General features: G+C 48.4%; 1 protein-coding gene across 5 annotated transcripts in view; it reads right to left on the bottom strand.

Moving 5' to 3' along the window:
* The window catches only part of LOC121057283 (dual specificity testis-specific protein kinase 2-like), a 45,183-nt gene that overhangs the window by 8,521 nt on the left and 22,378 nt on the right, over positions 1-14,284 (bottom strand). For 3 of the 5 annotated variants that reach the window (XM_040531177.1, XM_040531178.1, XM_040531175.1), the window contains exons 8-9: positions 13,045-13,131; positions 9,115-11,514 (exon numbers count right to left, since the gene is read on the bottom strand). In XM_040531177.1, coding sequence (XP_040387111.1) covers positions 11,413-11,514; positions 13,045-13,131 — 189 coding nt within the window. In that variant the 3' untranslated portion in view covers positions 9,115-11,412. Of the gene's footprint in view, positions 1-9,114; positions 11,515-13,044; positions 13,132-14,284 lie in introns of those variants that run through there. The other 2 variants (XR_005813736.1, XR_005813737.1) reach the window with 1 other exon arrangement.

The raw sequence follows: 14,284 nt of genomic DNA on the forward strand, positions 1-14,284 counted from the left end.
CAAGATAAGAAATAGTAAGTATTGCCCTGGGAGTCAGGTAGGACTCTTGTGTGAAGTGTGATTGAGACATACTTTAGTAGGAAGCAAGTGTGGAGTCCCGATCTGCGGTTCTGTAGCTCCACAAGAGGCGCAGCCAGAGATGGACGAAGCAAGAGGTAAAAGGGAGAAAGGAAGAGTCTTGGGAAAATCTGGTGTACGATACCCCCTTGCATGGTAAAGTGCTTGGCAGTACGCAAGAGAATCTACTAAACCCGTAAGTGTACGTTATCCTGTGTATGGTAAAGTGCTTGGCAGTACACTCCCATTTTCTAGAACTGGAACATTAGTGTGTGGTGCCCTGCAGGAGGAAAAATTTCTGTAGCAGCACACTGGCAAGGGCTAGGAAAAATGGGAAATAAGTGTTCCAGGGGACAGGGAGATATCCCTGGGGCAGTGCCTGACAGTCCTTCAGGAAGAATGATAAGAAATTGGAAAAATAATCCCAAAATTAGAGGAAATTATAAAAAAGAAAATTATTAAATATTGCATATTAATCTGGACAAATGAACCAATTAAGTAAACAGCTGTATTTTGGCCAAAATACGGGTCTGGTGAAAATCCAGGTTTTAAATTTATATGTACACAATAAGACTCCTTTTTCCGAGGAGGAGTCAAGTTATGCTGCTTGCTGGGTGCAGGAGAGAAGTCAGTTTTTATTGAAAAGGGGTAGGACCAGGAGAAAGAGGAGTCAGAGGAAAGAACAGGTAGATAGGAACCCTTGGATAATTTACCCTGTCCCTATAATCCTAAAATTGCATCGGCGGCAGCAGCAGCCACTCCAGGAAGGGAGACAGGAACTGCAATTAACACTTCCTTCCCTACAGAAGGAGCGCACTCTAGGCTCTGGCAAGAATTAGAACAATGTAGAAGAGATATTGATAATTTCCCATTCCCTGATACTAACAGTACTAACACTCCTATGTATCCTCTTAGGGAGGTACCAGTGAGGCAAGCACAAATGCGAATTCCACCCCCCTACACACACACACACACCAGCAGAGAGGTTAGAATTTTTAAAAAGGAAATAAAGTCTTTAATTGAGGACCCTATAGGATTACAGCAGTTAGATCAGTTTCTAAGGCCTAATCTGTATTCCTGGGGGGGAAATGATGTCAATCTTGAGTATATTATTCACCAGAGAAGAGGGGGAGGGGAACGATTAGTTGGGCAACTACGCAAGAATGGGAAAGAATCAACCCCCCACGGACCAGGAGTAATTCTGACGAGCAGAAATATCCACTTGCTGACCCCAACTGGAATAATAACAACCCACAACACAGAAATCATATGAGAGACTTTGGGTCAGAATGAGAAAATACTCGGGGATGAATCCTGAGGACCCTGTAGCCCAAGGGTTTTTGAAAGTTCATTTTGTGATTAAAGCCTGGCCAAATATACAAAAAAAAAAAAAAGCTCCAGAAGGTGGAAATATGGAGCAAACAGTCAGTGGAGATCCTTCTGTGGGAGGCTGAGAAGGTGTATGTCAGGAGGGCAGATGAGAGAAAAGCAGAGAGCAAAACTAATGGTATTCACTGTGGACCAGGTAGTGAGGCAGAGGGCTGGAGATAGAGGAAGAAAACTTTCAGGCACAGGATGGAAGGGAGAGGAAGAGACAAAGGAATGGCAGGCAAGGAAAGCTACCTGTGTTGCAGCCTAAATCCTAGCAGGAACAGCCTTTGAGAAAATGTTTTAAATGTGGCTGGGCCAGCCACTTCAAATAGGAGTATCCAGAGTGGAAGAAAGAGAAGAGATTGTTTGCTGTTATAAATTCAAAACAGGGGAATCAGGGCTTCTCAGAAAGCTAGTCCCACTGAGAGCCCCTGATAAATGTAAAGGGTTCAAGGGTTGAGATAAGGACAGCAAGATCACTCTACAATTATCATCACAGGCAAAACAGACTTAGCATAGGGAGATAAATAAAATTTGTTACCTATTGTTGATGGGCTGGAGCAGTGAGAAACAAAGAAATAAACTGGGGGCACCTTCCCCCATTGATCCTACTCCACCTCCTCCCTGCCCTGAGTAGTGCAGGGGGTGGACACGAGTGAGGGCTGCAGTCAACCCGCACATGGTGCTTCGTTTCTACCACTCCTCCACAGTCACTCTCTTCCCTGCTCCGGTGCAGGGTCCCTCCTGCAGGATGCCGTCCTTCCTGGGCTGGTCCTATGTGGGCTTCTCCACAGGCAGCAGCTCTTCAGGTCCATCCATCAGGAGTGGGCTGCTCTGTCTTGGGACCCCCCAGGAGCGGCAGATCCCCCTGGATCACCTGTTCCTGTGTGGGCTCTCCACAGGCTGCAATGCGGAGATCTGTTCCGCTGTGGTACACCATGGGCTGTAGGGGGACAGCCTGCTCCACCATGGGCCTCTCCACAGGTCACAGGGGAACTTAGCTCCGGTGCCTGGAGCACCTCAGACACCTGGTGACTGGTGTCTGCTCATCCAGAGGTTTCAAAGACCTTAAAATCTTAAGACCTTAAATTCAGTTTATCATGGTCAGTGTTTTCCTAGGAATGGCCTCAGAAGAGCAGGGTTTTGTGGTCCATCCAGGCTGCAAATTGTTTCTCACAAGCTGTAACCCTAAAAGATGATAGACTTCACAGGACTGGGCTTTGGAAGGAAAGGTCTCCCTCCTACCTAACACCAATGACTGGTCATGTGAGAATCTAATAAAACTGAGCTTCAGTGCCTCTATAGGGTTTGTGTTTAAATGCAGCAGACTTAGAGGTCCATTGCCTCCTGGCAAAGAGCTTGTGAGACAGCTGCATCTGAAGAGTAATTAGGGCTACTTATGAATCAGCACCAAAGAAGCTGCATCAGGGAAGAGAAATCATTTCACTGTGGTTTGGTCCTTTTGACTTATCATGGGCTGCTAAGATGGAAAAGATGAATCCAACACCCTTTGCACTATGCTTGTGCTGCTGCTGTTACCTTGTTCTCACCTAACTGAAGCAAGGGGGTGATTTAAGAAGCCAGCTGACCCTACCAAAAACCAAGGGCACCAAGAGGCAATGTGCTCAAAATACCACTTTCTCATAGCTAATAATGTTCTTTAAATGACTTTTCCCTAAGGGTTTGCAATGTCAGGTATGCTTATAGAGCATGAAGATGTTCCTTGAGTTGTGTTTGGTGCCTCTTGCTTGAAAACTTGTGGCATTTCAGCAGCACACTACAGACCCAGAATGATGAAACACAGTAGACAGGACTGATGTGGTAAAGTACCTCTAGTCTTTCTTTATTTCCAAATAGCATTGAAAAACAAAGATGCAATGAGGAACATGGAAATGCATGGCCCATAAGGTGCAGCATTGTCTGGTCCATGTTGCCAGCACCAGCAGAGCAAATGGCCAAGAGGCAGAGGAGGCAGCTCCTGATCAGGTCCGGCAAAGTCAAGCCTTCTGCACTGCCCAGACTCTCCACCTACCATTGGTGTTGCTTCAGTTGCCTGGACAATGAGATATGAAATTCAACTAATTACCTGGACTTTGTCAGATTGGTGTGGGGAAGCCAGGCCCTGCAGTCCCAGCAAGGGGATCACAGCTGGAGGGCATTGAGGCAGGTTTCCTGTGCTTGTTGTTCCTTCTAGCTCTGACCAGTGAAGAGAAACTCTTGGTCAACTAGATGCACCAAATTCCCAGACCACCTCTGTTCTCTGCAACCTCCAAACATCGGCTTTTGTCATCCACACAGAACCTGAAGACAGTCTCAGTTCCACCTGCCCTTGCAGCAGGAACCAAAGGTCCCTTTAGCAAAGACCTAATATCCTTTGATCACCTGAGACTTGGCATGTGGCTGGATGTCCCACCCATGCGACACATGGCAAGCCTAGAAGAAACACATCTCTGAGTCCACCCCTGTGACTGCTCTTAAAATGCCACGTAGACTTGGTTTCACCAGCCATACCTACACTAGAAGATAGAGTAGGCTTGTTCCCTTGTCTGAGGTTGCCATGGCTCAGCCCAGCTGTCCAGACCACCAACCTTTTTCTCGCTTCACGACAACCTCCACATCCTGATGGCCCATTGGGAATGGTTCACGGCTCATGCTAACTGTCACATTGTGCCCAAGCAACTGGTAGCAATGCTGGTGGTTTGAGCCAAACCCACATCACAGAGGTAACAACAATTTAACTGTGTGAGCAATGGCAGAACAGCACCTAGGTCCATGCTATCTTTAGTCACCAGCACTGATAAAACCACTAATTCCAACGAACATGGCATTTTTGGCATTCTCTGGCATCACCCCATCTCTGGCCAACTCAAAAGTATTGGTGATCTCATCATAGCTCAGGCTACGTGGGCTAATGCTGTCCTCTGTGCAGAAAATAATATTCCTATGGATCTGTAATCCTTGAGTAGGTTTCTTACCTCCAAGCAGATAAATAAAACCAAAAGAACTCCCTTCATACTACAGTGTCACCAAAGTACACACAAATCCACATACCATTTCTACTGTGTCCCAGTCCCCCCACTGCTGATCTGCAGGACCAGTGTCAGATGTACAGCTCGAAGAAGGACCAGCCCAATGTGCCAAAGGGCACACATCTCAGACACCAGCACCAAGTCTGCTGGTCCTGCAGAGACGGTGGCCAACAGGGAAGAAGCCCTGCAGGAAAGCACACCTGTGACAAGACACCTTCACCCCCTAAAAGGCTGTTTGAGGGATCAGTATATTGTGCATCTTCTGTTATTCTACTCTTGTGCATGGTGATGATCAGAGGAAGAAGAGAAGCCACCTTGGGCAGCCAGGCAGCATGGGGATACCTGGGGAAAAGCTACGTGAAAGCAGTGCATCTAGCGCCAGACACAGAGCCACAGTGGACAGCTATCTTCTGTCTTTAGCGGCCTTTGGAAAAGGCTTCATATGCTTAACAATTAAGGTGTTAGGACAATATTGGATTCATAGAATCATCGAACACCTCTTTCTCAAGCTTATTCTGCTATGAAAGAGCCCAGGGGAGCCTGGGAAGCCTTGGAAGGTTGTGGTTAGCTCCTGTGGTTATGTCGCCGAGGCGATCAGCTCCGGGTAGGCACATTTCTCAGCGCAGCGGGGGATGGCAGCCGACAGGGAGCTTGCCTCAGCCGCCACAGGCCCACGGGAGCGCGGAGACCCGCCAGGTGCCGGCAGCTCGCGCGAGAGCGGCTGGCGAGGCATGGGCGGGGCCAGCAGGGATGGCAGTGCCCGTCCCCCCCCCCCCCAACAGCCCTGCGGAGCTGGGCCGTTCTAACCGGCCGAGAGGGATGCGTCGGGTACACCTTTACTCTGTACCCGGACCTGTACGGGCCAAGGGCACCGCTCACAGAGGCAGCGAACAGACGCAGCAGTCTGCACAGAAGGGCGCAAGAGGACGTCTTTGTTTCCAATCCTAGTAGCATACGCAACCTCAGAGATGGTCTTCACTCACCGCAGAACACATTCCCTGGTGCTTGTTGGAGTCACTGCATCAGCTATGTCAGAGGTGTAGACTCAGACAGAGCCTCTGATGGCGGACGCACCTCTTCAGGTCTCAGGTTGCAGGAAGTGCTTGGTGCCCCCTCAGGAGGCCTGGGCTAACAAGTCAGCTCTCCTGTGGAAGATGTGCTGTTGTCCATGACCTGTGTTGTCAGGTAAGGGAGTTACAGGAGGAAGTCAGCACGTTGTGATGTATCTGAGAAGATGAGCAGGAAACAGACAGGGTGTTCTATAGCTCCCAAGAGTCCCAACCCTGTACAGCAGAGGTCAGAGGGCTCCGTGCTGCATGAAGCAGTACATCATAACGCTACAGAAGAGGGCTGGAAGCTTGTCAGTTCTCTTGCCCCTCCTGCACTGAGGAACAGGTTCAGTGCCCTCCAGGCTGAGGATGAGTTGGGCAAGACTTCAGGGGAGGCAACTGGGCTGACAAACCCTGTACCTAGCAGGAGCACCCAGAAGAAGCAGCAGGTGATTGTTGTGGGTGACTCCCTGCTGAAAGGTACAGAGGCACCCATCTGCCCACCTGACCTTTTGGCTAGAGAGGTTTGTTGCCTGCCAGAGGCTCAGGTAAGAGATAGTCTATTACCCTCTGCTGCTTTTCTGTGTGGGTGCTAATGACACCAAGGGTAAATTGGAAGCCATCAAGCAGGACTTTAGAGCTACAGGCATGGTGGTCAAGGGTCTGGGAGCCCAGGTCATTTTTTCCTCAATACTTCCAGTGAGAGGGAAGGATCAGAGGAGGAGGAGACAGATACTCCAAGTTAATGACTGGCTGCACTGCTGGCGCTGGCAACAGGGATTGGGTTCTATGACCATGGAACCCTGTTTGAAAATCAAGAACTGATGGGGAGAGACAGTATCCACCTCACTAGGAGGGGCACGTGCGTCATTGCTAACATTGCCAACCTGATAAGGAGGATTTTAAACTAGGAAAGATGGGGGAAAGGGAGAAATACAAGGACAGGGTAGGCAGTAATAAGTGGCTCAAGTCAGGGTGCCTCCAAAGGGTGCATGCAGCCAGGGAAGTGAGTGCAGGACATGACTACAAAGGACCCTCTTGCACCCCTCCTGGGAAACCTGTAGGCTTGATCACCTCCCTGAAATGCTTGTACAGAAATGCACGTAGCATGGGGAATAAACAGGATGAATTGGAGATCTGTGTGAGGTCACAAGGCCCCATCACAATTACAGAAACATGGTGGGATAGCTCACATGAACGGAATGCTGTTACAGAGGGCTACATGCTTTTTAGAAAGGACCAACCAGAAAGGTAAGGTGGTGGAGTTGCACTTCATGTGAGAGAGCAACTGGAATGCATTGAGCTGTCTAGGGGTGGATGAAGAGCAAAGTTGAGAGCTTATTGGTAACATTAAAGGGCAGGCTACCATGACTGATACCGTTGTGGGAATTTGCTACAGGCCACTTGATCAGGAAGAGGAAGTAGATGAAGCCTTCTTCAGACATGGAAGTAGCCTCACAATCACAGGCCCTGATTCTTATGGAGGATTTCAACCACCCTGATGTCTGCTGGAAAGACCATATAGCTAGGCACAAACAGCCTAGGAAGTTCCTGCAGAGCACGGATGATAACTTTTTGACACAGGTGGTCAAGGAGCCAACAAGGACAGGAGAGGTGTGCTGCTGGATCTTGTCCTTACAAACAGAGAAGGGCTGGTTGGAGATTTGAAGGTTGGGGGCAGCCTTGGCTGCCGTAACCATGAGATAGTGGAGTTCAGGATATTGTGAGAAGGAAGCAGGGCAAGAAGTAGGATTGCAGCCCTGGACTTCAGGAAAGCTAACTTTGGCCTCTTCAGGGACCTACTTGGAGGAATCCCATGGGTCAGGGCCCTAGAAGAAAAGGGGGTCCAAGGGAGCTGGGTAGTATTTAAACATCACTTCCTCCGAGCTCAGGATCTATGTATTCCTATGAACAAAAAAAGCAAGCAAAGGGGGCAGGAGAGCTGCTTGGATGAGCAAGGAGCTCCTGGAAGGACTCAAATGGAAGAAGAAAGTATACAGAATGTGGAAAAGGGGACAGGCCACTTGGGAAGAATATAGGGACATTGTCAGAGGATGCAGGGATGTAACAAGGAAAGTCAAGGTCCATCTGGAGTTAAGTCTGGTAAGGGGTGTCAAGGACAACAAGAAGGGTCATATATATATCAATAGCAGAAGACTAAGGAAAATGTGAGACTGCTGCTTAATGAGGTGGGTGCCCTGGTGACAAAGGATACAGAGAAGGCAGAATTACTGAATGCCTTCTTTACTTCAGTCTTCACTGCTAAGACCAGCCCTCAGGACTCTCTGACCCTAGAGACAAGAGAGGAAGTCTGGAGAAAGGAAGACTTTCCCTTGGTCAAAGAGGAGCAGGTCAGAGACCTCTTAGGCAAACTGACACCCACAAATCTGTGGGCCCAGACAGGACGCATTCATGAGTGCTGAGGGAGCTGGTGAATGTTACTGCTAACCCAACATCTTTGAAAGGTCTTGGAGAACAGGAGAGATGCCTGAGGACTGAAAGAAAGCCCACGTCACCTGAGTCTTCAAAAAGGGCAAGAAGGACCCAGGAAACAAATAGCTGGTCAGCCTCACCTCCATCCCTGAAAGGTGATGGAATCACTCATCCCAGAGATCATCTCCACGCACATGGAGCAGAAGGTGATCAGTAGTAGTCAGCATGGATTCAGCAAGGGGAAATCATGCTTAACCAATATGGTAGCCTGATACAATGGGATGGCTGGCTGGGTAGATGAGGGGAGAGAGTGAATGTTGTCTACCTTGACTTCAGCAAGGCATCGACACTTGTCTCCTCATAGGCAAGCTCAACAAGTGTGGGATAGATGAATGGCCAGAGGTGGAATGAGAACTGTCTGGATGGCAAAGCACAGAGGGTTGGGCTCAGCAACACAGTCTAGTTGGAGGCCTGTAGCTACAGGTGTCTCCCAGGGGTCAGTACTGGGTCCAGTGTTGTTCAACTTTTTCATCAATGACCTGGATGATGGAACAGAGCGCACCCTCAGCAAGTTTGCTAAGGACACAAAACTGTGAGGAGTGGCTGATACCCCAGAGGGCTGTGCTGCCATTCAGAGGGGCCTGGGCACGCTGGAGCACTGGACAATGTGGAACCTCATGAAGTTCAACAAAGGCAAATGCTGAGTCCTACACCTAGGGCAGAATAACCCCATGCACCAGTACAGGTTGGGGGCTGACCTGCTGGAAAGCAGCTCTGAGGGGTAGGACCTGGGATTCCTGCTGGACAGCAGGTTAACCATGAGCCAGCAATGTGCCCTTGTGGCCAAGAAGGCCGACGGTATCCTGGAGTGCATTCAGAAGAGTGTTGCCAGCAGGTCAAGGGGGGTGATCCTGCCCCTCTACTCAGCCCTGGTGAGGCCTCACCTGGAGTACTGTGCCCAGTTCTGCGCTCCCCAGTACAAGAGGGACATAGAGCTCCTGGAGTGAGTCCAGCGGAGAGCTACAAAGATGACGAGGGGACTGGAGCACCTGTCCTACAAGGACATGCTGAGAGAACTGGGCCTGCTTAGCTTGGAGAAGAAAAGACTGAGAGGGAATCTTATCAATGTCTATAAATATCTGAAAGGAGGGTGTCAAGAGGATGGGGCCAGACTCTTTACCGTGGTGCCCAGCGACAGGACAAGAGGCACCAGGCACAAACTGAAACACAAGAAGTTCCAGCTGAATATGAGAAAATATTTCGTTACTGTAAGGGTGACAGAACACTGGAGTAGGTTGCCCAGAGAGGTTATGGAGTCTCCTTTGGAGATAATCCAAACCTGCCTCTATGTGATCCTGTGTACCGTGTGCTAGGTGGCCCTGCATGACAGGGAGGTTGGACTAGATGATCTCCAGAGTTCCCTTCCAACCTCAACCATTCTGTGATTATGTCCATCCCTTGGTAGCCAAATACACACCCTGTGATTTCTGTCCACCACTTTGCTGCAATGATGGTGTTGTCTGGCTGTCACTGAAGATGCACAAGTATATACATACTGTTTATGCTGCCTTTGCAGCCCTTTTCATTTAGGGGTCTAAAGCCCCCAAACTGGTGCAAGTCAAAAAGTGGCCACTCTGCCTTCCTCCAAGTTGAAAAACTTCCTTTATTTTCAGTCTTCTACTTCTCAAGGCTTTGCTCCTTGCTGCTAGCAGTATGAAGCTGGGAGGAAGATTTTTGCTGAGTAGTTTTACTGTTGAGCAGGAGGTTTCTTCTGCACAGATGTCAACAGCATGATGGCAGCTCTGGGGAATGAGAATTTCTCTGGACGTGTGGCTGAGACAATGATTCTGGTGCCATTCAGTGCATTTCATGTCAGGTCCTGATCATAAGGAAATCCCTAGGGAAAATGCACCACTCCTCCACAACATCTCTGTCCTGGCACACTAGTGACACTCCCTTGTACAAGCACCACAACACAGAGATGTTGGGCCATATGTGACACCAAATTCTACTTCAAGAGCTTGAGATGAGACCCACATGTAGGTCTATACCACTATGTGAGAGCACATCATTCCTCCCACAAGGCTGAAAGCTCCATTGGGTTATACACTATACAATTACTTTCTCATGGACAAATGAAGGATCCTTGCTCCAAGAGCTTACGGTCTACAAGAAGAGAGCCACTGCTCCACCACTATACAGGCAATATGCCTATTTACACTCACAAAAATTTTGGTCCTAGTAGAACCTGTCTTTCACAATGATGGTGCAGCCATCAGCTGATCTGGAGACATGAACTTGTCTGCTCAACTCTCTCTCTTAATTTGCAGTGCCAGACCAGTTCTTGCCATTATTCTTCCCAGCTCTGGTTTGGATCTGCAGACCTAGCAACCTTCCTCCAGCCCACAGAAGAAAACACAGAAGAAAGTATCAAAAGAAAATCCTTTCATGGCTGCATGAGCCCTGGGGCCTGCAAGGGTGTCTAACCACTGGAGAGACAATGGAATGCTCGACCAGGCAGAGGAATAGGTGAGATACTGCATAATGCCAGACCCAACTCTCCCCTGCTTTGGCCTCACAAGCTGTTGGCACTGTGCTTGTCACCATGTATTTGCAGCAGGATGAGAGGTGGGGAGGCAGACTCCTGAACCCAGACTCCCATCTCTGAACCCAGACTGAGGACAGTGGGGAGAAATCCAGACTGCTACAATACTGGGACAACTCTGACGTGGCATGTGCCTGACAAAGCTTTTATGATAGGAGATATTAATTGGTTAATTCATATCTTGAGGAGGCACACCCTACCCATTGCCTCACCTGGTGCAGGTGAGCACCCTGTGGATAGTCCCAGCACTCCAAAACTTTGCCTGATACTGATGCATCCTGTGTACAATGTCAAGGAACCTAGTCAGAGATTTAGAACGTACCTGTCCTTGCCAGGCTACCAGATGGGTGTTGTAAGGCTTTGAAATATAAGGCAACCCTGAGGCTCACTGAGTGTGCCAAAACCCCACACTCCTTCACACCACAAGGACCACAGCCTCCATAGAGGAGATTCCCCAAGGCCAGAGGGGATATGGAAGGGGGAAGACCCTGAGTCCAGGGGGCACATTGAAGCAGGAGAGAACTACATTTCTGTTGGGTATTTGGAAAGCATCTGCAAGGGAGTTCAGGTCCCTGACCTGCCCCTCCAGGATCATGTGCTTTTAACAAGCAAACGAACAAAAGCTGCTTGAGTCTGAATTACATCTGTTAAAAACGTACGTAAGAAATATATACCCTTGATAAATCCCTTCTCCATTTTAACCACTTTTTCCAACCCAGAAATTAGAGACTGAGACTATGATTAAATAAATACCAGTGTGTCACTTGGCTGTTCCCTTTCCCACCTTCCTTCTTCACTCCTGACCCTCCAAGACAGTTGATTTACAGTTTGTGCAATACTCCACCAGGCCTCGCAGGAGGCCCACAGCTCAGCCCAAAAGCTGATTTTCCCTCCTAGGCTCCAGGCTCTCTGCAACATCCTCCAACTCATCCAGGATTTCGGAGAAAGATGGCCTCTTAAACGCTTCCACCTGGAACGAGAAGAGAGAGGCTGAAGATGACACCCTGGACAGGAAAGTGGGTGCTGTGCAGCAGCTCTCCTGGGTCCCCCATGGCTGAGCAATGACATTCATCCATCATCAGCACTGGCCTGGGCCATGCACCTTCCAGCAGAGCTTTCTGGCATTACTGCACAGTGATCCAGGCACAGACTGCTGCAAATGAGCAGCCACAAGACAGATCCCAAGGCACAGTACAGCACAAGCAAAGACAGCAAGATGCTGAAGTCATGGTGTGTCAGGCCAGGTTTCAACAGGGTGCGGGTACTGTTTATCCCAAAGCCAACCTGAACAGTGCAGGGCCAGGGTTGTGCAGGGGAAAGACTGGAGGTAGGTGTCAGGAGGGAGATGTCTCATTCCCTGGGCTTTTTCATGATAGTCGGAATCTGTCTTATCTCCCTGACACAGGTCATTGTCAGTGGGCTGTGATCCCCCTGTCCTCCCAGTGCCATTTGGGTATCCTCAGAGTTGGGGTTTGTCCCTTTTCCTTTTGAAGGGCAGAGAGGTCCATGTCCCCCTCCTTCTCTTACAGGAGAGAGTATACCTCACACCCTGCTTGGAGAACCCACAGTTTCTTCCACAAATGCAAGGGCTGCCAAGGAACACAGCCTGGGGCACTTGGGCACCTCCAGCCCAGGCCCCCACTGTGCCATCCTGAGGCTGCCCTTGTGCCTGGCCCTGGGGAAGCCAACCTGGGGAGCCGCACCAGAACCTGCCCAAACCTGCACATTGCACAAAAGCAAAGAACAGCCCCAAGAGCCATTTCTGGCACAAGCACATTATTAATCAATTTGCATTAGGAAACTGTCTGTCAGAGATACAATATCTGAACACATACAAACCAAAGCAAGTTGTTCATGTGAATTACTCCTCTGATCCAGGGCGAGTTATTCACATGTCCTTGGGACTCGTGCTAGAATTATTTCCATTTGCTGCCTTGAGCAACAAATTGAGTTGCATTATGATCACCTAATTTCTCCTGATTATTGCCTTTTTTTTCCTTCCTTTCAAAGATAAACTTGAATCCTTTCTTTCTACTTTGCATCCTGAGGCAGCACAGGGAGGTCCCCCAGCTTTCACCTTTACCTTTTATGCCAAAGCAACACAGGTTGGAGAAATCTGCTCTGATGATACCTGCAATGCTGGTAATGGTGAGGCAGTGCCTTCCAGAGAGAATCAGCTAGGTGTCTCTGCCTGCAGTCTGGCTAAGTGGGGATCAGACATAGTCACCAACGTGCTTCCCACTTTGGGGTTGATATACAAGGGAACAGGCAGGACGTTGTGATGTTTTGGGCTGTAGTACACAAACCAATCACTTCTCCGAAGTGTTTCTTAGGGCAAACCTATGCAATGGATGAAAGCATACTACTGCTCCAGGAAGACTTCTTCACTTCAGAGCTTCAGTGGCAGAGCCCTGTGCTGGCACTGAGAGCATACTCTCACAGAGGTGTGATACAAACCCAAGAAAACCAAAAGAAAAAAAAAATCTAGCAAGAATCTCACCCGACAGCAGCTAGCAGCAAGGTCCATCACCCGCCTGGGGCATTCACTGATCATCCCTTGGAAGGCAGCAACATCCAAGCCGTAATCCTGTTGAGGAAGGGTTAGAGCGTGGGTCAACAACCAACCAGGAAGAGGTTGAGTTGGCCATGACTACATGCAGTCAGTTATGCAGCCTCCCCAGGAAAATGGGTAAAATAGGTCTCAAGCCCCTCTCTTACTCAAGATGCGTCCTATATATCCTTTGCTTATTGAGATGGGCCTTGTCTGGGTTTTATACTTTTCTTAGCTGCAAATGCCATCCTCCTTCCACCTCAAAACCACCAGGATAAAAGGGTTTTACAGTAAGAAGCAAGGAAAAAGTAATTAACGCTTGAGCTATAAAGTCCTTTAAAGGCTCTTCACCCTTCTCAAGTTGTTAAAGCAAAAAATGTTCATGGATTAAAGCTGATTAATTAAAGATTAAAATGTTCATGGTTTCCATCACAGCTATTTTAACTACGGCTATGCAAAGGTACCAGCTCTGCCAGGAGGACGCAGATGGTAAAAGAGACGTTGAACTGGGAGAACGTTGCAACATCCTTCTGCTTGCTCTGTGCTCTCCCTGAAGTGCAATGTGTCCTCCTGGAAAAGCTCAGAGTAAGGCAACAAGAACCACAAAGGTAGAAAACAGCATGTAGAGCAACCAGCACTGGGTGAGGTGCTGAGCAGTGGTTGCCAAGGACGGAAATTGTAGATTATTTGGTCTTCCAATGACAACTGATTGAGGGGATCCAGCCAGCTGTTTCCATAGCTACAGCTTAGTCCTTTCAGACATCAGAGTCCCTGATACATAATTCTCTTCCATCTTACAAATGGAGACGCAGTTTTAGTTACTGTTCAGTCTTACAGAAACATGGAATAATCTCTGGTCATTACAGCTTCGTTGCTTTTTTCCTGAAGACTGCTTGGAAAGCAGCAATTTGCTATTTTCCTGATGGATTTTTCACCCTCATTCTGGAAAAACCTTCCCTTCTCACTTTGTGGAAAGGACTTGTTGCAAATACTGAAAAAAGGCCATGTTTCTAGAGAAGCCCACTGTTTTTACATGAACTGTATATGTAATGTAATGTATCTGAAAATGTATCTGTATATGTAATGTAATGTATCTGAAAATACAAATTCACGATGAAGTTGTGTTTGACCTGCCACTTCAATACAGAAGCTGAAATGTCAAAGCCAAATGAATTATTTGAATTAAGAT

The sequence above is a fragment of the Cygnus olor genome, chromosome 19, assembly GCF_009769625.2.
Source record: "Cygnus olor isolate bCygOlo1 chromosome 19, bCygOlo1.pri.v2, whole genome shotgun sequence".
In the NCBI taxonomy this organism is placed as follows: domain Eukaryota; kingdom Metazoa; phylum Chordata; class Aves; order Anseriformes; family Anatidae; genus Cygnus; species Cygnus olor.